This window comes from Pan paniscus, chromosome 21 (genome assembly GCF_029289425.2).
Source record: "Pan paniscus chromosome 21, NHGRI_mPanPan1-v2.0_pri, whole genome shotgun sequence".
NCBI lineage: Eukaryota > Metazoa > Chordata > Mammalia > Primates > Hominidae > Pan > Pan paniscus.
The window spans coordinates 62,266,444-62,289,719 of NC_073270.2; the positions used below are offsets into that span (position 1 = coordinate 62,266,444).

The 23,276-nt window shown below is 47.7% G+C and overlaps 3 protein-coding genes across 4 annotated transcripts in view; all 3 read left to right on the forward strand.

Moving 5' to 3' along the window:
• Nucleotides 1–10,987, forward strand: part of RTF2 (replication termination factor 2) — a 64,335-nt gene extending 53,348 nt beyond the window's left edge. The window contains exons 7-9 of one of the 2 annotated variants that reach the window (XM_008950650.4): nt 439–493; nt 610–705; nt 1,589–2,436. In XM_008950650.4, the coding sequence (XP_008948898.1) occupies nt 439–493; nt 610–705; nt 1,589–1,767 (330 nt within the window). In that variant the 3' untranslated portion in view covers nt 1,768–2,436. Of the gene's footprint in view, nt 1–438; nt 494–609; nt 706–1,588; nt 2,437–10,835 lie in introns of those variants that run through there. The other variant, XM_034947810.3, reaches the window with a different exon arrangement.
• FAM209A (family with sequence similarity 209 member A) lies at nt 5,860–10,908 on the forward strand. The gene is made up of 4 exons (XM_063601094.1): nt 5,860–7,412; nt 7,830–8,769; nt 9,516–10,018; nt 10,836–10,908. The coding sequence occupies exons 2-3, from the start codon at nt 8,158–8,160 to the stop codon at nt 9,780–9,782; spliced, it is 879 nt and encodes a 292-aa protein (XP_063457164.1). The 5' UTR covers nt 5,860–7,412; nt 7,830–8,157; the 3' UTR covers nt 9,783–10,018; nt 10,836–10,908.
• Nucleotides 10,988–12,745: 1,758 nt separating the features above from the next.
• Nucleotides 12,746–21,454, forward strand: FAM209B (family with sequence similarity 209 member B). Its single transcript, XM_003806156.6, has 2 exons — nt 12,746–17,271; nt 19,849–21,454. The coding sequence occupies exons 1-2, from the start codon at nt 16,819–16,821 to the stop codon at nt 20,092–20,094; spliced, it is 699 nt and encodes a 232-aa protein (XP_003806204.4). The 5' UTR covers nt 12,746–16,818; the 3' UTR covers nt 20,095–21,454.
• Nucleotides 21,455–23,276: the final 1,822 nt, after the last annotated feature.

Below are 23,276 nucleotides of genomic sequence, written 5' to 3' on the forward strand. Positions count from 1 at the left end.
AAAAAAAGTTAGTGGAATGTGCAAGATTTAGTTGGTGTTTATGCTGGCTGGACTTCACATACCCATATATACTCTGTGTTACTCATTTAAGTGCGCTTTTGTATACAGTTGTCACCGTCAACATTGGCCCTTATTACTGAAATCTGTCAGCCTCATTTAAATTTTTGCAAATGTGATTTGGGAGATGTAAATATAAAAGTGAGCAGCTCTGTGCAGATACATTTTTGTGTGAGGCAGAAGTGCATGACTGGTGTCACATGCAGAGGGTGAAGGCTTTAGGAGTTACGGAACATCAAAAGCCTTCTTCAGAGTGACTGTCTGTCTCATGTGACTAGCATCGGCCAGTCAGACGGGGCCCCCGGGACAATGGGCAGCCACACTGACGCTGAAGTGGAGTGAATCTGAGCACATCCTCCAACATTCTCTATCTTTTTGTAGAAAACAAAGAAACCCAAGGCAGCAGAGTCTGTTTCAAAACCAGATGTCAGTGAAGGTAAGATCCTTCAAGAGATCCTTATTTTAGCAAAATGCGACTCTAGGGCAGTCTGCTAATATGTTCATGCTTTGTTTTGCATTGTTTTTGCTTTGCCTACTTTGTTTCTTTTACAGAAGCCCCAGGGCCATCAAAAGTTAAGACAGGGAAGCCTGAAGAAGCCAGCCTTGATTCTAGAGAGAAGAAAACCAACTTGGCTCCCAAAAGCACAGGTGGGTCCTGTTGTAGCTACAGGGAGCTGTTTCGAGAAGGCTGGAAACCCAGGTGGCCGAGTCCAGGTTTCACTGGAGTGGGTGGATGGGAAGCCCAAGCCTGTCCTATGTCATGTCTCTAGAGAGTGCACTGAACTCTCTTTAGGGGGGTAACTAAGAAATATTGAACACACCCTCATCAGGAGCCGTGGCAGGAGTGATGGGGTCTGGGCACAAATGCTGGTTGTTTAGATTCCTGTCGAGTAAGTGCTTGGTGCCAAGCAAAAGAGATTGCGCTGAGAACTGGCTCAGATGTTGCACAGAGACTGTCAGATGGACTGTGGCTCAGGGCCTGCGGGGAATGCCCCCGGTTTCTTTACTCTTGGGGCTTTCATGGGCTCCACGTGTGGCTCTCAGAGTCCCCTCTCTGCTGCCTCTTGACCAAGGATCAGTTTCTCCTAAAACTCACTCTCTTTAACTCAAAGAAAATACCATTTATTTCACAAAAAGAAAAATACAGATTCATTGTTAAGGGTGTGTGATCTTGTGCTCTAAGTAGCATCCAGGGTGGCTGACAGGCTCCCATCCCGGCTCTACATGGGATGGCCACTCAGGTTCCTGTGCCCGTTTCCTCCCCTGGAACGCAGGCCCTGCCTCATCAGGACAATCTAAGTCATTCACGGGGCTGGGACCAGTGTCTGCGACAGCAAGACAGTAAATGATAGATGTGTCGTGCTGTGTCTGCTTTGCTGGAGTTAGCAATTAAGATGACGTCCGCCAGCACTCACACAGCCAGCAAGAGAACGTCTGGGACAGAGTGACTGATGGGCTTCCCTTCTGAGGATACGAAGTTTAGAATCATCTTTATCCCAACCCTGACAGTTTTGGCTCTTCATTTTTCTAGCAATGAATGAGAGCTCTTCTGGAAAAGCTGGGAAGACTCCCTGTGGAGCCACAAAGAGGTCCATCGCTGACAGTGAAGAATCGGAGGCCTACAAGTCCCTCTTTACCACTCACAGCTCTGCCAAGCGCTCCAAGGAGGAGTCTGCCCACTGGGTCACCCACACGTCCTACTGCTTCTGAAGCCCACACTGCCACCGCTCCTGCCCCAGAAGGTTTAGTTTCCACATAGGCAGGTCACTGTGCGCCTCTGAGTGCACTGCTATGTGTTCTCTCTATAGTTCTGTGTCATAAAGCTGTCCTGGCCAGCCTTCAAGCTGGTGTGGCCACTCTTGATGTGAGGCGTGTGGGTTCCAGGGGGGACATGGGAGGGGCTGCACTGTGGCCACTCTTGATGTGAGGCGTGTGGGTTCCAGGGGGGACATGGGAGGGGCTGCACAGTGGCCCGAGGTCATGCTTGCTTCCACCTGCAGGTGCATTTGGTCCTTTCCACGGCCAGGAAGCCCTGTGGGCTGCACTTTTTATGCTTGCAATAACAAGAGACTCCAGAGTCCTCACCGGTGCAGAGTTGGCACATATTAACTAAAATTCTAATGATCTTGCTACCAGCAAAAAATCAAGTAGGCCAAGTGAAACTGGGCTTTAAAAAGGATGGATTTCAAATACACGGTGCCCACTAGAAGCTTTGAAGGGCCTTGTCCCTCTGCTACAGCCCTGGGAGGAGCCAGGATCCTTGTTGGTCTAGCTAAATACTGTTAGGGGAGTGTGCCCCATCTCATCATTTCGAAGATAGCAGAGTCATAGTTGGGCACCCACTGATTGGGTTCAAAAATAAAGCTGGTCTGCCTCTTCTCTCCTCTGTGTTTTTATCTTTTCTACCTTCTGCTCATGCTTGGGTAAGAACATTGCAGCTGTTGCATTGGTGATTACAGGAGTCATTCCATGAAGTCAGAAGAACCCACCCTTCTCTCCTCCAGCAGATGGTAAAGGGAGAATCCTACCCAAAAAGAGGTGCATTTTATCTGCCTATAAGGTGTGTTGACGTCAATAGTTAGTGAAACTTCTCATGAGACTCCTAATGAAGAACCAAGAGCCACAGGCCTCTGCGTGGCTTTCTGCACACAGTGGTATGACTGAGATAGTGACTGGTTCTCTATACAGACCCCGGGGCCCTGGGTTTCCTTCAGAAGCAGAAGGAGCTGTGGGAGGTGAATGGCGGGAGGTGAGCAGGCAGGTTCTGTGGGAGACACAGACACGTGGGCAGAACTCCAGGGAGAGGCCAGCAAGGGAGAACCATGTGTGGCCCCACTTTTTCTCAAACCCTGTGTGGTTCCCGGCTTCACAGTTGATGGGAAGGTTTGGCCCCAAGGATATTTTGACATTGTGAGTATAGAGCATTTTAATAAAAATTAAGTGATGAGTTTTTGTCATGGACTTTTCCAGAACAAACCTGAATTAGCCATTTAATTTCCCCAATTTTTTATACAGCCAAACTCAACCATTTTCTCATTGTTTTTATTTCCCTTTTTTTTTTTTTTTTTAATTTTGAAACAGGGTCTCACTCTGTCATCCAGGCTGGAGTGCAGTGGCATGATCATGGCTCACCATAGCCTTGACCTCCTGGGCTCAGGTGATCCACCCACCTCAGCCTCCCGAGTAGCTGGGATTATAGGTGCGCACTACCGCACCCAGCTAATTTTTCTATTTTTTGTAGAGATGAGGTTTCGCCATGTTGCACAGGCTGGTCTTAAACTCCTGGGACCAAGCAATCTGCCCACCTCGGCCTTCCAAAGTGCTGGGATTACAGGCGTGAGCCACACTGCCTGGGCCCCCTTTTCATTTTGTTAATTTATTTTCACAACAATCAGTTCCTTCTTCAATTGGTTAACACCATTTTCTATCACTGTCTCTTCTTCCCTATTTTAATTTTACTGAGAAAACTTGATCAATCCTTTTAGTCACATTTTACTAATTATAATTTCTGCCATTGTGAGGCATTTTTTTTCTTTTAATGACCGTTATTTTTACCAGGTTCAGTTTTCTGAATGTTAGCCTGAATCAGTTTTATTTTGCATTGAATGTATTGACTGTGTCCAGTTTTTTCTGGTAACTGAGTCACAGCATCCTCAACACAAAAATTTCAGCATCTCAAAGTCCTCTGCTTTGGGCCTCTCTGAAATAAACAGGCTGTGGGCCTCCCTCCAGCTGCCCTCAGGACCATCCATGCAGGAGGGATCAGGGATTCCTTGGAGATTTCTAGCCAGCCTTTAATATTTTGCTAAGGCACCACTCTTCAAGGCTCCTGGCCAGCTTGAGGGAAGAAGGTATCCATGATCTGTGCTCCTGCTGGGCATGAGGCCTCAATACACCAGCGGCTGGGGAGGGCTGATCATTCGCATTATTTTTAGGGCTCACTGAGCAGCCAAGCACTTGACAGGCTTCTTCCCCTGGGACTCCCCAGCCACCCAGTGCAATGGGAAGATGGCCATCCCCCACTTTATAGGTGAGGTGCCTGAGGCCCAAAGCAGCAAGGCGAATGACACTTCTGCCTGGCCACACCGCACCTTCTCCCCATTCAGTCCGTACCAAATGAAGGAATCAGTGGCGACTGGGGCAGGCTCCCACCCAGGCGCCGAGACCATGGGTTCAGGTGCTGTGCCCAAGAGGAAAGTGGTGCATCTCCTAGCTCTCCCTCCTCCTCCATCCACCTCCAGGACCCAAGCTGCTTTCCACCAAGGAGGGAGCTGGGAGGAGAAAATTGAAAAGATGTTAAAATTCTCCAAAATAGCATCTATTCAATTTCCCACAGTATCAGGGGAACCAGCCCCCAATATTTCAACGTAGATTCTTTTCCCTAAGCATCGGCCGGTCTGAGAAAGAGTACAAAAGAGAGAAATTTTACAGCTGGGTCTCTGGGGGTGACATCACATCGGCAGGTTCTGTGTTGCCCCCGAGCCGCAAAACCAGCAAGCTTTTATTAGCAATTTTCAAAGGGGAGGGAGTGTAAGAATAGGTTGTGGGTCACAGAGATCACATGCTTCAAAGGCAATAAAATATCACAAGGCAAATGGGGGCAGAGCGAGATCAAAGTCCAGGGCAAAATTATAATTGCTGATGAGGTTTCATGTCCCACTGTGCACGCATTGTCATTGATAAACATCTTAACAGGAAACAGGGTTCAAGAACAGACAACCGATCTGACTAGAATTTCACCAGGCTGGAATTTCCCAATCCTAGCAAGCCTGGGAGAGCTGCAGGAGACCAGGGCGTATTTCATCCCTTATCTACAACTGCATAAGACAGACACTCCCAGAGCGGCCATTTTAGAGACCTCCCCCTGAGAATGCATTCTTTTCCCAGGGCTGTTCCTTGCTGAGAAAAAGAATTCAGCGATATTTCTCCTATTCGCTTTTGCAAGAAGAGAAATATGACTCTGTTCTGCCCGGCCCCGCAGGCAGTCAGACCTTAAGGTTATCTCCCTTGTTCCCTGAAAATTGCTGTTATCCTGTTCTTCTAGGATGCCCAGATTTCATATTGTTCAAACATGTTTTACAAACAATTTGTACAGATAACGCAATCATCACAGGGTCCTGAGGCGACATACATCCTCAGCTTATGAAGACGATGGAATTAAGAGATTCAAGTAAAGACAGGCATAGGAAATTATAAGAGTATTGATTGGGGAAGGAATAAATGTCCATGAAATCTTCACAATTTATGTTCTTCTGCCGTGGCTTCAGCCAGTCTCTCCATTTCGGGTCCCTGACTTCCTGCAACACCACAGCACTTCATTTCCAACAAATGAAATGAAAGCTGTGCCAAAATGAATGAAAGAAGTTCCGCCCCACCCCACAGCCCAGACAGAAGTTTGGCTCAAAGATCTGGTCTGCTTTCCCACTGGTCCTGCTCTATTGGAGAGTGCTGTAGACTTTTGAATACATATAGGAAAAAGTGATTCCCATTATTAAAGATGTGAACATTTCCAAATAACAAAATCACATGTGGCAAAACTTGTGAGCATTTCTGTTGTTTGGGACCGTTCCTGTAAACCACGTCTGTTTGCCCCTTACTGCTCCATCGCACCACAGCCACCAAACTTCCCAGCCGGCTTAACACACAGGCTGACTGAGCGCTGTGGCTCCCGTCTGCAGTCCCAGCACTTTGGGAGGCTGAGGCAGGAGCACTGCTTGAGCCCAGGAGTTTTGAGACTAGCCTAGGCAACACAGGGAGACCCTGTCTCTACCAAAAATGAAATAAAAATTATCCAGACCCTGTCTCTACCAAAAACAAAACAAAACAAAAAAACAAAAATTATCGAGGCTGCAGTGAGCCAAGATCATTCCACTGCACTCCAGTCTGGGTGACACAGCAAGACCCTATCTCAAAGAAAAGACACAGGCTGTGTATGGACATGGGGGCCTCTGAAAATAATTAGCCATCCCTCAAAGCTGCTGGAATGGGGAACACTGGGGACAGGGAGCAGCATGATGCCAAGGACAGGCCTCCAAACTGAGGTCACAGGGTGGCCCAAGGCCCTGGAAATCAGGGCAGCTGCCTCTACAGTGGGTGTAATTCCAGGCAGTAGCTGCCAAGCTGAGTGGGCCCCTGCAAGAAGAGAAGTGCCCGTCTTCTGATCAACCTGGAGATTTGCATCTCTCCATCGTGCCCAGTCTCTGGCAGGAAGCCCCACTCCCCAGCCGACACTGCACCATGCTCATGGAGGAAGAAGCTGTGCAGCACAGCCCAACAGCGTTTTCCCCTTTCGGTTTTCTAGAGTAGTCTTGGAGAACTATTTTTTGGTTTTTTTTTTTTTTGAGAGAGTCTCACTCTGTTGCCCAGGCTGGAGTGCAGTGTCACCACCTCAGCTCACTGCAACCACCGCCTCCTGGATTCAAGCGATTCTCCTGCCTCAGCTCCAGAGTAGCTGAGATTACAGGTGTGCACCAAAACACCTGGCTAATTTGTTTTTATTTTCAGTGGTGACAAGGTTTCACCATGTTGGTCAGGCTGGCCTCAAACTCTTTGACCTCAGGTGATCTGCATGCCTTGGCCTCCCAAAGTGCTGGGATTACAGGCATGAGCCACTGCCCCTGGCCATAGTCTTGCAGAACTACTTTGTCACTCCACAGAGATCAGTAGTTTAAGGCACAGCGAAGGTTCCCAGCTGAAATTTGATTATTTCCTATGCAGCATAAAGTTCTGCTCCTCGGGAGTAAATCTGCAAATCAGAGCCTTCCTCAGGAAGATAGCTCTACAGATGACCCAGGGGAACAAGTACAAGCCGTGAGTTCCAGCACCCAGGATTTCTTGTTTCATGTCATTTTAAAGAACACATGGTTTCGGGTATACTATGGAGTCCTAGGTTTATTCCCAGCCTTGGCCTCAGTTGTCAAGCTAGCTGTTCCTTCTTACTTGGGGGATTCAGCCCCTTCCCATTTTACCCACCAACTCTTAATCATCTCCCCTGCTCTACTCAACCATCTTTTTCTGGACACTCTTCCTGCATAACCTAGTTTAGAGCAGTCCCCTTATGCTAGTCTCTAAAGCTTCCTGTTCTTATCACAATTTTAATCAAAGTATACTCTCTCTTTTTTTTTTTTTTTTCTTCCTGAGATGGAGTCTCACTCTGTTTGGTGCCCAGGCTAGAGTGCAGTGGTGCGATCTCAGCTCACTGCAACCTCTGCCTCCCAGGTTCAAGTGATTCTCCTGCCTCAGCTTCCCAACTAGCTGGGCCTACAGGCCTATGCCACCATGCCGGGCTAATTTTTGTTTAGTAGACATGGGGTTTCACCATGTTGGCCAGGCTATTCTCCAACTCCTGACCTCAGGTGACCCACCTGCCTTGGCCTCCCAAAGTGCTGGGACTACAAGTGTGAGCCACCACACCTGGCCCAAAGTATACTCTTAACCCAGGGTGGGCACACACTGCTACGATCAATGATGGTGTGAGGTAATAGTGAGTGGTGGGGACTGTGGAGGGAATATGGCCACTGAAAGGACGGTTTCACTTGGATGCAGCAGAGAGACTGGTTCCATGAGGGTGTGCACTCATTGTTTCTGGACCTCCCATATTTTCAAAGGAAGCCAGAATGTGGAGTTTTAAAGTGAAATGCCCCCCAATATTTAAGTACTGCCAATTTTTAAAAACAATGTAGGCCAAACAAAACACATGGGTGGGCCGGGCGCAGTGGCTCATGCCTGTAATCCCAACACTTTAGGAGGCCGAGGCAGGTGGATCTCCTGAGGTCGGAAGTTCGAGACCAGCCTGACCAACATGGAGATACCCTGTCTCTACTAAAAATACAAAATTAGCCAAGCGTGATGGTGGATGCCTGTAATCCCAGCTACTCAGGAGGCTGAGGCAGGAGAATGGCTTGAACTGGGAGGCGGAGGTTGTGGTGAGCTAAGATCATTGCACTCCAGTCTGGGCAACAAGAGCAAAATTCCATCCCCAAAAAAAACAAAAACAAATTTTTTGTTTGTTTAGTTTGAGCCACATAGGTGGCTCCAAATTTGTAGGTAGACTGTGGTTTAATATCTTTCTCTCCCATTTAACTCAGCTCCACGGGGCACATGGCATCTCCCTCTGCTCATCACAATGTCTGGATCAAACAAATGAAAAACAAAAACATGATGGCCTCTCCCAGCAAAGCTCGAGGGTTGGAAAGAGTCCCCTGGCAGGGAATTGGCACCCCGTCGTGCCCATCCTCTCTCTCTGACTGCCTGCTGGAAATGCCCCCATCTCCCTTTGAGTCCTCCTCCCGGGCGACCCCTGTGACCTGTAACCTCTGTCCTGAAATCATCACAATGGCCAGGGTGGCCTCAGCTCAGGGCCTCTGTGACATCACCAAGGGCCTGGCACCAGGTGCCCAGTCTCCCAGTTGCGAGGGCAAGCAAACCCGTCATGAGCAACTCCCTTCCCCATCTCTGCTCACCATGTGGACGCTGAAATCGTCCCTGGTCCTGCTTCTGTGCCTCACCTGCAGCTATGCCTTTATGTTCTCTTCTCTGAGACAGAAAACTAGCGAACTCCAGCGGAAGGTGCAATACGGAGAGCACTTTCGGATTCGGCAGAATCTACCAGAGCACACCCAAGGCTGGCTTGGGAGCAAATGGCTCTGGGTTTTGTTTGCTGTTGTGCCGTTTGTGATACTGAAGCGTCAAAGAGACAGTGAGAAGAATAAGGTAAGGATGGCTCCATTTTTTTTACACCATATTAATTCAATCTCAGGAGTCTCAGGGAAACGGATGTTCTAGTGAGTCTAGGCGGCACCGTTGGGTATAATGAACCGACCTCATGGTCCTGGGCAAAGCTGGCAAATTCACTTCCTGATGTATCCTTAGTGAAGACAATTGTCCCCAGATCCACAGATACTGGGACAAAGAGTGGAAGGTGACCTCTGCTTACTGGCTCACAGATTTTCTGGTTAGATGGATTTTTTCAAATGTAGGATAGATTCAAGAACTTATGGTGTGTTTCAGAAAGTCAAAATTATTCACAGGACCAGATTCACTAGCCCCTGTTTTTTAAATTCTTGCTAGTGTTTGACTTACTACAAAATCCTGAGCTAAATGGAAATGGTATCATTATCCCAACAAAATATGAGACTTGTGCTGAAGAGATAAAGATGTAAGGTAGTTTGAGCTGGTCCTCAAAGTGACCACAAACAACTCTTTCAGGTAGAAAGGGAAGGGGAGAGAAAGTGCATTCTCCCCTAGAAAGACCCAGCATTTCATAATCCTGTGCCCAAACTGATGAGAGCAGGGATCGGCAAACCCTTCCTGTAAAGGGCCAGGGAGGGTGTGAATATTTTCAGCTTTGTGGGCAGTATGGTCTTCTTGCAACTACTCAAGTCTGCTGTTGTAACACGAACTGTGTCAAAACCAACAAAGTTCACAATATTACTGACCTTGAGTATCTTTCCTGACAGGAGCAGGGTCCTCCTGGCCTTCGAGGCGGCCAACTTCACTCTCCATTAAAGAAAAAAAGAAATGCTTCCCCCAACAAAGACTGTGCATTCAATACCTTAATTGAACTCGAGGTGGAGCTTATGAAATTTGTGTCCAAAGTGCGGAATCTTAAACGTGCCATGGCAACAGGTAGTGGCAGTAACCTCAGGCTTCGAAAGTCAGAGATGCCTGCAGATCCATACCATGTCACGATCTGTGAAATATGGGGAGAAGAAAGCTCTAGCTGAATGGATTTGTGTGTCAGGAGAGAAAAAAGTTGAGTGTTGACAAACTGTATGCAAACTAATAAAACTATTCTGAAGAAAAGAACTTCCATGTTTGAGAGCTTGCTTCTTTTCTTTTTTTCACTAGAAGAAAAAGTGAATGGGAGACCAGTAGCCATAGCAGTGATGGTTTTGTTTTTGCCTCTCTCATGTCGTCTAGAGCTGTGGGTGGTGAGGAGAGCACCGAAAGCTACATAATAGTACGTGATGAGCTCGTGCTTCCGTGCAATGGCCGCCGGTGGACGATGGAGCTAGGGAAATCTGGGATAAGATGCTGACGTCACTTCCATGCAAACTCTCGCTGTCTATAGTATCTACTTGTGCAAGATACAGAACTGCTTTTTATCTTTGATTTATTACAAAAGACGGCGTTAATGATAGTTTTAAAATGGTAAAATGATTCAATTAGGAGGGGTGTATTCTAGAGTTATCTGATTCTCTCACCACAAGAGTCCTTTCACTCATTCCATGTCAAAGGTTCCGTATATATTGACTTTTCCTTCTACCACACTAGCAGTTACATTTGTCAATAATTGGATTAAAAAGAAAAAGGGGGATGAGGCAGGAGAATCACTCAAACCCGGGAGGCAGAGGTTGCATTGAGATCGCACCACTGCACTCCAGCCTGGGCGACAGAGCGAGACTCCATCTCAAAAAAAAAAAAAACAAAAAGGAGAGGCCCAGCATGGTGGCTCACACCTGTAATCTTAGCCCATTGGGAGGCCGAGGCAGGAGGACTGATTGAGCCTAGGAGTTTGAAACCACCCTGGGCTACATAGTGAGACCCCATCTCTATTATTTTAAATTAACAAGAAAACGGAGAAAGAATTCATTCATTCTATGCCATTGGAGTTTTGGATACAAGTGTGCTAACCAGGGGCTCCCAGATTAATTGACATGTTCTTTATCCTACTTATTCAAAATGTGGGTATTTTACATGTTACTGCGGCTGATGGCTTCTCTGTACATACTTAGGTGCTTGCCTAATGGTGATTTCTATTTTCCTCTCTCCTACAGTGTTTATTGATTGGAATTCTGCTGTAAGAAGAGCTGTTCCTTCGCCGATGATTGACGGATGGATTTCTGTATGGACTTACAGGTGTGTTTTTTTTTTGGTTATTTTCTGGCTCCACCTTTCCCACCTTTGGCATTAGGAGCTGCTTCGGGTTGGCACTTGTGTTCTGTGAGCAAGCCCCTTCCTCTTTTGAGCAATTCCTTACTTTCTGGCAACCCAAGATGCTCCATGCTCATCTGGTTCATTGCCTGCCTTCATCCTGGAATCAGCCACTTCCCCAAGGGGCCAGGTTCCCTTTCTTGGAGAATGGTGACCTGCCCTCCTGCAGCCAGGATCATGACTTATCTTAAAATCCTTCATTTAATTCATCTGCAAAATGTCTCTTGCCACATGAACAGCAGGCTCACAGGTCCCAGGAATGAGTGCATAGGCATCTCTGGGGCCAGTACCCAGTTGACCAGTGCTGTCACCCTCCCAAGCATCAAAGTCACCCAGGGCCCAAGGAAGACCAAGACCATGAGGCAGGAGGCCATGGCTTCTGCGGCTGCAGCAGAAGCAGGAGAGGGAGGCAGGGCAGACAGCAGCCCAGATGCCTGGGGCCTCAGGGGAAGGAGGCCCTGCCTCGAAGGCATAGGCGTCCCTCAAGGGTCCCAACCCCAGGCCCTGAAGGGTGGGCAGCATCTTCCCGGCAAGAATATGGTGGCTGGGCATGGTGGCTCATGTCTGTAATCCCAGCACTTTGGGAGGCCAAGGTGGACAGATCACCTGAGGTCAGGAGTTCAAGACCAGCCTGGCCAACATGGTGAAACCCCGTCTCTATCAAAAATACAAAAATTAGCTGGGCATGGTGGAAGACACCTGTAATCCCAGCTACTCAGGAGGCTGAGGCAGGAGAATCACTTGAACCCAGGAGGTGGAGGTGGCAGTGAGCTGAGATTGCACCATTGCACTCCAGCCTGGGCAACAGAGCTAGACTCTGTCTCAAAAAACTAAATAAATAAAAAGAATGGTTACCCAGGTGCGGTGGTGTGCACTTGTGGTCCCAGCTACTTGGGAGGCTAAGGTAGGAGCATCTTTTGGGTCTGGGAGGTCAAGGCTGCAGTGAGCCATGATTGCACCATAGTACTACAGCCTGGGTGGTGGCGTGAGACCCTGTCTTCAAAATAAAAATAAAAATAATGTTTGGGGGCTGGGCAAAATGATTCTCACTTGTAATCTTAGCACTATGGGAAATTGGGGAAGGCAGATCACTTGAGCCCAGAGGTTCAAGACCACCCTGCACAACATGGCAAAACCCTCCCTACAAAATAAACAAATAAATAAAATTAGCTGGGCATGGTTGCATGCACCTGTAGTCCCAGCTACTCAGGAGGTTGAGGTGGGAGGATCCCTTGAGCCCAGGAGGTGGAGGTTGCAGTGAGCTATGATTGCACCACTGCATTCCAGCCTGGGTGACTGAGCCAGACCTTGTGTCCAAAAAAAAAAGTTGGGGTGCTTTAGTCCTTAGGAGTAGTCCTAGGGAAACAGAATCTCTCTCTCTGACTTTCTGTCCTCCTTTCCCTGCCCAAGGTAGGACTCTAATCTGATTGGGAGCCCAAAGACCTCATTCGAGAGGGTCATGCCGCATACCCTAGAGGAAGGAAAGCTGCACAGAGAGACCAAGAGGAATCTGGATAGGCCCTGATGGGTTCCCCAATCAGTCTGTTAATATGAGAGCTTATCAATTTTTGGTCCAATCACATTTCTTCATGATTGTGTATCATCCCTGTTTAATGAAGCTGCCATTAAAACCCAAAAGAAGACCCGGCATGGTGGCTCACACCTGTAATCCCAGCACTTTGGGAGGCCGAGGTGGGTGAATCACCTGAGGTCAGGAGTCTGAGACCAACCTGGCCAACATGGTGAAACTCTGTCTCTACTAAAAATACAAAATTAGCCGGGTGCAGTGGTGCCCGCCTGTAATCCCAGCTACTTGGGAGGCTGAGGCAGGAGAATCGCTTGAACCCAGGAGGCGGAGTTTGCAGTGAGCCAATATTGTGCCACTGCACTACAGCCTAAGTGACAGAGTGAGACCCTATTTCAAAAAAAAAGAAAACAAATTATTCTTAGGCTGGATGTGGTGGCTCACACCTGTAATCCCAGCACTTTGGGAGGCCAAGGTAGGCGGATCACCTGAGGTCAGGAGTTCAAGACCACCCTGGCCAACAAGGTGAAACCCTGTCTCTACTAAAAATACAAAAATTAGCAAAGCATGGTGGTGGGTGCCTGTAATCCCAGCTACTTGGGAGGCTGAGGCAGGAGAATTGCTTGAACCCTGGAGGCGGAGGCTGCAGTGAGCTGAGATTGTGCCATTGCACTCCAGTGGGTGACAGAGTGAGACTCCATCTCAAAAATAATAATAATAATTAAAAAATAAAAATACAGGCCTGGCACGATGGCTCAGTCCTATAATCCCAGCATTTTGGGAGGCCGAGGCAGGCGAATCATCTGAGGTCAGGAATTTGAGACCAGCCTGGCCAACATGGTGAAACCTCATCTCTACTAAAAATACAAAAATTAGTTGGGTGTGGTGGCATGCTCCTGTAATCCCAGCTACTCAGGAGGCTGAGGCAGGAGAATCTCTTGAACCCAGGAGGTGGAGGTTGCAGTGAGCCGAGATCGTGCCATTGCACTCCAGCCTGGGCAACAGAGTGAGACTCCATCTCAAAAAAAGAATAAATAAATAAACAAATAATAAATACAAATACGAAAATTAGGCAGGTGTGATGGCATGCACCTGTAGTCCCAGCTACTCAGGAAGCTGAGGAGTGAGAATCACTTGAACCTGGGAGGCAGAGCTTGCAGTGAGCTGACGTAGTGCCCCTGCACTCCAGCCTGGGCGACACAGCAAGACTCTATCTCAAAACAATGACAACAAAAATCCACTCAACCACCCACCCACCCACACACCCATCCATCCAACCATCCACCCATCCATCCATCCATTCATCCATCCACCCACCCACTAACCCATCCATCCATCTACCCACCCACCCATCCACCCTCCCACCCACTCATCCATCCATTCAACAACATACTGAGTATCTACTGTATGCCATTTTGGCAAGGAGCAGGAAGGGAGGACAAAAGTCGTAGGCAGGAAAAGGATTCTGGAAAAGTGGTCCAGGCAGACGTCAGGACAAAGGGAAGAGTTTGCTCAAGTTTGTCATGTGGAGGAGCAGAGAGGACGCTGGCAGGGCAGGTGGGAATGGAGGAAGTTGGGTTTGCTGGGTTGATAAGGGCCAGATCAGACATCATTTTACAGAAGGATTCATTGAACAACTATGGTATGTACCACATGTGTTCTTTTCTTTTTCCCCTAGATTGCTCAGGAGACTTTATTCATTTTTTTTTAGAGACAGAGTCTTGCTCTGTTGCCCAGGTTATAGTGCAATGGCATCATCTGAGCTCATTGCAGCCTCAACTCCTGGGCTCAAGCGATTCTCCTGCCTCAGCCTCCCAAGTAGCTAAGATTACAGGCATGCACCACCACACTCGGCTAATTTTTTTTTTTTTTTTTTTTTGTATTTTTAGTGGCGACAGTGTTTCACCATGTTGGTCAGGCTGGTCTTGAACTCCTGACCTCAGATGATCTGCTCACATTGGCTTCCCAAAGTGCTGGGATTACAGGCATGAGCCACTGCCCCTGGCCATAGCTTGTAGAACTTCTTTGTCACTCCACAGAGCTCAGTAGTTTAAGGCACAGTGAGGGTGCCCAGCAGACCCTTGATGATTTCCTATGCAGCATAAAGTTCTGCTCCTCGGGAGTAAATCTGTGAATCAGAGCCTTCCTCAGGAAGATAGCTCTACAGATGACCCAGGGGAACAAGTACAAGCCGTGTGTTCCAGCACCCAGGATTTCTTGTTTCATGTCATTTTAAAGAACTCATGGTTTCAGGTATACTGTGGAGTCCTAGGTTCATTCCCAGCCTTGGCCTCAGTTGTCAAGCTAGCTGTTCCTTCTCACTTGGGGGATTCAGCCCCTTCCCATTTTACCCACCAACTCCTAATCATCTCCCCTGCTCTACTCAACCATCTTTTTCTGGACACTCTTCCTGCATAACCTAGTTTAGAGCAGTCCCCTTGTGCTCGTCTCTAAAGCTTCCTGTTCTTATCACAATTGTTTTTTCTTTTTTCTTTTTTTTTTTTTTGAGATGGAATTTCGCTCTTGTTGCCCAGGCTGGAGTGCAATGGCACGATCTCAGCTCACTGCAACCTCTGCCTCCCAGGTTCAAGCAATTCTCCTGCCTCAGCCTCCTGAGCAGCTGGGATTACAGGCATGCACCACCATGCCCAGCTAATTTTTTTGTATTTTTAGTAGAGACGGGGTTTCTCCATGTTGGCTTGGCTGATCTCAAACTCTCAACCTTAGGTGATCTGCCCACCTCACCCTCCCAAGGTGCTGGGATTACAGGCGTGAGCCACCGTGCCTGGCCTGTTACCACAATTTTAATCGAACTATACTCTTTTTTCTTTTCTGAGACACAGTCTCACTCTGTCACCCAGGCTGGAGTAGAGTGTCTTGATCTCAGCTCACTGCAACCTCTGCCTCCAGGGTTCAAATGATTCTCCTGCCTCAGCCTCCCAAGTAGCTGAGATTGCAGGCGTGCATTGCCACACCTGGCTAATTTTTGTATTTTTAGTAGAGATGGGGTCTCGCTATGTTAGCCAGATTGGTCTGGAACTCCTCCTGACCTCAGGTGATCTGCCCACCCTGGCCTCCCAAAGTGCTGGGATTACAGGTGTGAGCCCCTGCCCCTGTGCCTGGCCCAATGTATACTCTTTTTTTCTTTTCTTTTCTTTTTTTTTTTTGAGACTGAGCCCTGCTCTGTTGCCCAGACTGGAGTGCAGTGGCGCCATCTAAGCTCACTGTAACCTCTACTTCCCGGGTTCAAGTGATTCTCCTGTCTCAGCCTCCCGAGTAACTGGGATTACAGGCACATGCCACCACACCTGGCTAATTTGTGTATTTTTAGTAGAGATGGGGTTTCACCATATTGGCCAGGCTGGTCTCAAACTTCTGACCTTGGGTGATCCGCCTACCTTGGCCTCCCAAAGTGCTGGGATTACAGGTGTGAGCCACCGGGCCTGGCTCCAAAGTATACTCTTAACCCAAGGCAGGCACACACTGCTGCTGTCAATGATGGTATGTGGTAATAGGGAGTGGTGGGGACTGTGGAGGGAATATGGCCACAGGATGGATGATTTCACTTGGCTCTAGCAGAAGACTGGTTCTATGACAGTGTGGGCCCAGTGCTTCCAGAACTCTTCATATTTTCTTTTCTTTCTTTTTCTTTCTTTTTTTTTTTTTGAGACAGAGTCTTGCTCTGTTGCCAGGCTGGAGTGCAGTGGCGTGATCTCGGCTCATCACAACCTCTGCCTCCTGGGTTCAAGTGATTCTCCTGTCTCAGCCTCCCAAGTAGCTGAGACTACAGGCGTGTGCCACCACATCCAGCTAATTTTTGTATTTTTAGTAAAGACGGGGTTTCACCACGTTGGACAGGATGGTCTCGATCTCTTGACCTCGTAATCTGCCCGCCTCAGCCTCCCAAAGTGCTGGGATTACAGGCGTGAGCCGCCGCGCCCGGCGACGCTCTTATATTTTCAAAGGAAGCCGGAAACCTGGACTTTTAAAGTGAAATACCCACCCCCCACAACATTTAAGTACTGACTAATAATTTTTAGAAACAACATAGGCCAAACAAAACACATAGGTGGCTCCGAGTTTGTAGGTAGCCTGTGGTTTAATATCTTTCTCTCCCATTTAACTCAGCCCCACGGGGCACATGGCATCTCCCTCTGCTCATCACAGTGTTTGGATCAAACAAATGAAAAACAAAAACATGATGGCCTCTCCCAGCAAAAGCTCCAGGGTTGGAAAGAGTCCCCTGGCAGGGAATTGGCACCCCGTCGTGCCTATCCTCTCTCTCTGACTGCCTGCTGGAAATGCCCCCATCTCCCTTTGAGTCCTCCTCCCAGGCGACCCCTGTGACCTGTAACCTCTGTCCTGAAATCATCACAATGGCCAGGGTGGCCTCAGCTCAGGGCCTCTGTGACATCACCAAGGGCCTGGCACCAGGTGCCCAGTCTCCCAGTTGCGAGGGCAAGCAAACCCGTCATGAGCAACTCCCTTCCCCATCTCTGCTCACCATGTGGACGCTGAAATCGTCCCTGGTCCTGCTTCTGTGCCTCACCTGCAGCTATGCCTTTATGTTCTCTTCTCTGAGACAGAAAACTAGCGAACCCCAGGGGAAGGTGCCGTGTGGAGAGCACTTTCGGATTCGGCAGAACCTACCAGAGCACACCCAAGGCTGGCTTGGGAGCAAATGGCTCTGGGTTTTGTTTGCTGTTGTGCCGTTTGTGATACTGAAGCGTCAAAGAGACAGTGAGAAGAATAAGGTAAGGATGGCTCCATTTTTTTTACACCATATTGATTCAATCTCAGGAGTGTCAGGGAAACGGATGTTCTAGTGAGTCTAGGCGGCACCGTTGGGTATAATGAACCGACCTCATGGTCCTGGGCAAAGCTGGCAAATTCACTTCCTGATGTATCCTTAGTGAAGACAATTGTCCCCAGATCCACAGATACTGGGACAAACAGTGGAAGATGACCTCTAGTTTGTTGGCTCAAAGTTCTTCTGGTTAGATGGATTTTTTCAAATGTAGGATAGATTCAAGAACTCAGCCGGGCGCAGTGGATCATGCTGTAATCCCATCACTTTGGGAGGCCAGGGCAGGTGGATTGTCTGAGGTCGGGAGTTTGAGAACAGCCTGGCCAACACGGTGAAACCCCGTCTCTACTAAAAATACAAAAATTAGCTGGGCATGGCGGCGTGTGCCTGTAATCCCAGCTACTCGGGAGGCTGAGGCAGGAGAATGGCTTGAACCCTGGAGGCAGAGGTTGTGGTGAGCTGAGATCACACTACTGCACTCCAGCCTGGGCGACTGAGACTCTGTCTCAAAATAAAGAACTTATGGTGTGTTTTAGAAGGTCAAAATTATATTATTCACAGGGCCAAATTCACTGTTCCCTTGCTTTTTACATTTTTCCTAGTGTTTGACTTACTGCAAATTCCTGAGCTAAATGGAAATGATATCATCCCAACAAAATATGAGACTTCTGTAAGGAGATAAAGGTGTAGGCCGGGCACAGTGGCTCATGCCTGTAATCCCAGAACTTTGGGAGGCCGAGGCGGGCGGATCACTTGAGGTCAGGAGATTGAGACCAGCCTGGCCAACATGGTGAAACCTCGTCTTTACTAAAAATACAGAAATTAGGCCAGGCGCGGTGGCTCACCCCTGTAATCCTAGCACTTTGGGAGGCTGAGGCGGGTGAATCACGAGGTCAGGAGTTCGAGACCAGCTGGGCAACATGGTGAAACCCTGTCTCTACTAAAAATACAAAACCTAGCTGGGCGTAGTGGCGGGCGCCTGTAATCCCAGCTACTCGGGAGGCTGAGGCAGGAGAATCACTTGAACCCTGGAGGCAGAGGTGGTAGTAAGCCGAGATGGAGCCACTGCACTCCAGCCCAGGTGACAGAGTGAGACTCCGTCTCAAAAAAAAAAAAAAAAAAGCTGGGCGCAGTGGCTCATGCCTGTAATCCCAGCACTTTGGCAGGCCGAGGTGGACGGATCATCTGAGGTCAGGAAGTTGAGACCAGCCTGACCAACATGGAGAAAGCCCGTCTCTACTAAAAACACAAAATTAGGCGTGGTGGCGCATGCCTGTAATCCCAGCTACTCGGGAGGCTGAGGCAGGAGAATCGCTTGAACCCGGGAGGTGGAGGTTGCAGTGAGCCGAAACTGCACCATTGCCCTCCAGCCTGGGCAACAAGAGCAAAACTCCATCTCAAAAAAAAAAAAAAAAATACAGAAATTAGCCGGGTGTGGTGGCACACCCCTGTAATCCCAGCTACTCGGGAGACTGAGGCAGGAGAATCACTTGAACCTGGGAGGCAGAGGTTGCAGTGAGCTGAGATCGTGCCACTGCACGCCAGCCTGGGCGACAAAGTGAGACTCTGTCTCAAAAAAAAAAAAAATTAGCTGGTATGGTGGTGGGCACCTGTAGTCCCAGCTACTTGGGAGGCTGAGGCATAAGAGTTGCTTGAACCCCGGCCGGGGGTGGTGGCTCATGCCTGTAATCCCAGCACTTTGGGAAGCCGAGGCGGGTGGATCACCTGAGGTCAGGAGTTCGAGACCAGCCTGGCCAACATGATAAAACCCTGTCTCTACAAAAATACAAAAATTAGCCGGGCATGATGGTGGGTGCCTGTAATCCCAGCTACTCGGGAGGCTGAGGCAGGAGAATAGCTGGAACCTGGGAGGCAGAGGTTGCAGTGAACCGAGATCATGCCACTGCACTCCAGCCTGGGCGACAGGGCAAGATTCCGTCTCACAAAAAAAAAAGAATTGCTTGAACCCAGGAAGCGGAGGTTGCGGTGAGCCAAGATCACACCAGCCTGGGTGACAGAGTGAAACTGTGTCTCAAAAAAACAAACAAAAAAAAGAGATGAAGGTGTAAAGTAGTAAGAGCTGGGCCTCAAAGTGACCATAAACAATTCTTTCAAGTAGAAGGAGAAAGGGAAAGAAAGTGTATTCTCCCCTAGAAAGACCCAGCATTTCATGATCCTGTGCCCAAACTGATTAGAGGAAGGATTGGCAAACTTTTTCTGTAAAGGGCCAGAGAGTGAATATTTACAGCTTTGTGGGCAGTACGGTCTTCCTTGCAACTACTCAAATCTGCTGTTGTAACATGAAGCAGCCTTAAACAATATAGAAATGAGTGAGCATGACTGTGTGCCAATAAAACTTTATTTACAAAAACAGGTGGAGGGCCAAATTTGGCCATAGTCTGCCAGTGCCTGCACTCGAGCACTGCTAGAACCATCTTTTCTTAAATGAGCCCAACTGTCTTGGAACTGTGTCAAAACCAGCAAAGTCCATGATATTATTGACCTTGAATATCTTTCTCGACAGGAGCAGAGTCCTCCTGGCCTTCGAGGCTTCCCATTTCGCACTCCACTAAAGAAAAATCAAAATGCTTCTCTTTACAAAGACTGTGTATTCAATACCTTAAACGAACTTGAAGTGGAGCTTTTGAAATTTGTGTCCGAAGTGTGGAATCTTAAAGGTGCCATGGCAACAGGCAGTGGCAGTAACCTCAAGCTTCGAAGGCCAGAGATGCCTGCAGATCCATACCATGTCACGATCTGTAAAATATGAGGAGAAGAAAGCTCTAGCTGAATGGATTTGTGTGTCAGGAGAGAAAAAAGTTGAGTGTTGACAAACTGTATGCAAACTAATAAAACTATTCTGAAGAAAAGAACTTCCATGTTTGAGAGCTTGCTTCTTTTCTTTTTTTCACTAGAAGAAAAAGTGAATGGGAGACCAGTAGCCATAGCAGTGATGGTTTTGTTTTTGCCTCTCTCATGTCGTCTAGAGCTGTGGGTGGTGAGGAGAGCACCGAAAGCTACATAACAGTACGTGATGAGCTCGTGCTTCCGTGCAATGGCCGCCGGTGGACGATGGAGCTAGGGAAATCTGGGATAAGATGCTGACGTCACTTCCATGCAAACTCTCGCTGTCTATAGTATCTATTTGTGCAAGATACAGAACTGCTTTTTATCTTTGATTTATTACAAAAGACGGCGTTAATGATAGTTTTAAAATGGTAAAATGATTCAATTAGGAGGGGTGTATTCTAGAGTTATCTGATTCTCTCACCACAAGAGTCCTTTCACTCATTCCATTTCAAAGGTTCCATGCATTGACTTTTCCTTCTACCAAACCGGCAGTTACATTTGTCAGTAGTTGGATTAAGAAGAAGGGAGAGGCCAGGCATGGTGGCTCACACCCGTAATCTTAGCACTTTGGGAGGCCAAGGCGGGAGGATTGCTTGAGTCCAGGAGTTTGAAGCCACCCTGGGCAACATAGTGAGATTCCTTCTCTATTATTTTTAAATTAGAAAAAAAAAAAAAGGGAAAAACAATTCATCCTTTCTATATCATTGGGGTTTTGGATACAGATGTGCTAACCAGGGGCTCCCCAATCAGTTGATATGTACTTTATCATACTTATTTAAAATGTGGATATTTTACATGTTAGTGTGGCTGACTCTGCACATACTTAGGGCTGTAAGTCTCCTACTGACCCCTGAGCCGACCTTCCCTCATTTAAAAGGCCAACCTGTGGCCGAGTGCGGTGGCTGAAGCCTGTAATCCCAGCATTTTGGGAGGCTGAGGGGGCAGATCATGAGATCAAGAGATCGAGACCATCCTGGCCAATGTGGTGAAACCTCGTCTTTACTAAAAACACAAAAATTAGCTGGGCGTGGTGGCAGGCGCCTGTAGTCTCAGCTGTTTGGGAGACTGAGGCAGGAGAATTGCTTGAACCCAGGAGGCGGAGGTTGCGGTAAGCCGAGATCGTGCCACTGCACTCCAGCCTGGCGACAGAGCAAGACTCCATCTCAAAAATAAATAAATAAATAAATAAAAGGCCACACACACTTGTGCGTGGCTGGAGAGAACAGTTAGCTGTGGGACACCATGGAAATTCCTTTATTTCACTTCAGTCCAAACTTCTGGTGCCTGACAGAGAAGTCCTGAATCTCTGCCACCTTCCTTTATTTGTCCGTGCTCCCATTATTTGCACAAGGCTTTCAGGATCCTCCCTGCACATGTGATTTTCTCCATGTGTAGGAGGTGGACCTCTCGTAGAATGTCCTTGAACATTTTGCTTTTTGTCTTAACTCTCAGCTTTCAATATGGGGGAAATGGAAGGAGCCAAGATTACATCTTTTGCCTTCCAGATTATTTATGAGTGTTTTCAAGCAAACCAGAGTATGTGAGTTATTGTCACAGCCCACTCTGAAGAAATCCAGATAAGAAAAAAATTGGTTTTAACCAGTAATCTCAAGATGGGGCAGGTTTTAGATTGTCTTCATTTAACCAGTAGCTATTAGATCTGCGGTCAGCAAGCTACAGCTCACAGGCCAATTTGGCCTCCTGCCTATATTTGTACAGCCTTGTGAACTAATAATGATTTTTATATTTTTTCGTGGTTAAAAATATCAGGCAGGGTGTGGTGGTGTGCACCTGTAGTACCAGCTACTCTGGAGGATGAGGCAGGAAGATTGCTTGAGCCCAGGAGTCTGAGTTCAGCCTGAGCAACATAGTGAGAACCTGTTGCTATATATATATATGGCAATATATATATATATATGGCAACATATATATATGGCAACATATATATATATGGCAACATATATATATGGCAACAAATATATATATATAATATATATTTGAAGACATGAAACTTACATAAAATCCAAATTTTAGCACCCATGAAGTTTTATTGGAACACAGCCACATTCTTTAATTTACATATTATCTATGGCTGCTTTTGTGCCACAGAATTTCCACGTTGTCTGTGGGTCTAGCTTTTGTGCTTACAATGGCAGGCTTGAATTATTGCAACAGAAAACAATATAGCCCACAAATATTTACTAACTGGCCCTTTACAGGACAAGCTTGCCAACCCCTAATTTATGCTAATCTCATATGTTAACAAGCAGAAGCTGGGCGCGGTGGCTCACATCCAGAATCCCAGCACTTTGGTAGGCTGAGGTGGGTGGATCACTTGAGGAAAGGAGTTCGAGACCAGCCCAGCCAACATGGGGAAACTCCGTCTCTACTAAAAATACACAATTAGTTAGGCATGGTGGTGGGTGCCTGTAATCCCAGCTACTTGGGAGGTTGAGGCAGGAGAATCACTTGAACCCGGGAGGTGGAGGTTGCAGTGAGCCGAGATCGCAACATTGCACTCCAGCCTGGGCAAGAGAGCTGGGCAAGTGTCTAATTTTTGTACTTTCAGTAGAGATGGGGTTTCGCCATGTTGCCCAGCCTGGTCTCTGACTCCTGACCTCAGGTGATCCGCCCGCCTCAGCCTCCTGAAGTGCTGGGATTACAGGCGTGGGCCACCGTGGCCGGCCCCACCTCAGCCTTTCTAGTTGCTGGGACCACAGGCATGCACCACCTTGCCAGGCTAATATTTTTAAGATATTTTTTGTAGAGTCTGTTGCCCAGGCTGGTCTTGAACTCCCAAGCTCAAGTGATCGTCCTGCTTAGTCTCCCAAAGTGCTGGGATTACAGGTATGAGCTACCACACCCAGCCTATAAACCACATTTTTGTGTGTAGCTCCCTCCAGGGCACTAGCAACTAAAGATGGGGATCCTCCAAAAGGGGAAATTGTCAAAACTCCTTAGAGCAAGTGCACCAAGGATGTAAATTAGAACAAAATCTGCTGTACATTTGGATTTAACAATGCCTCAAAAATGGTATCCTCCATGTCTTTGGCCTAGCTTAATACACACTGTGCAGACCACAGTTTTGCCTAGAAAATAGTG

What these genes read in the sequence shown, in the direction of transcription:
- FAM209A (XM_063601094.1), top strand. Translation starts at nt 8,158, where the DNA reads ATGGCATCTCCCTCTGCTCATCACAATGTCTGGATCAAACAAATGAAA. An exon ending in GAGACAGTGAGAAGAATAAG is followed by an intron (nt 8,770 to 9,515) that starts GTAAGGATGGCT and finishes CTTTCCTGACAG; the next exon opens with GAGCAGGGTCCTCCTGGCCT.
- FAM209B (XM_003806156.6), top strand. Translation starts at nt 16,819, where the DNA reads ATGCCCCCATCTCCCTTTGAGTCCTCCTCCCAGGCGACCCCTGTGACC. An exon ending in GAGACAGTGAGAAGAATAAG is followed by an intron (nt 17,272 to 19,848) that starts GTAAGGATGGCT and finishes CTTTCTCGACAG; the next exon opens with GAGCAGAGTCCTCCTGGCCT.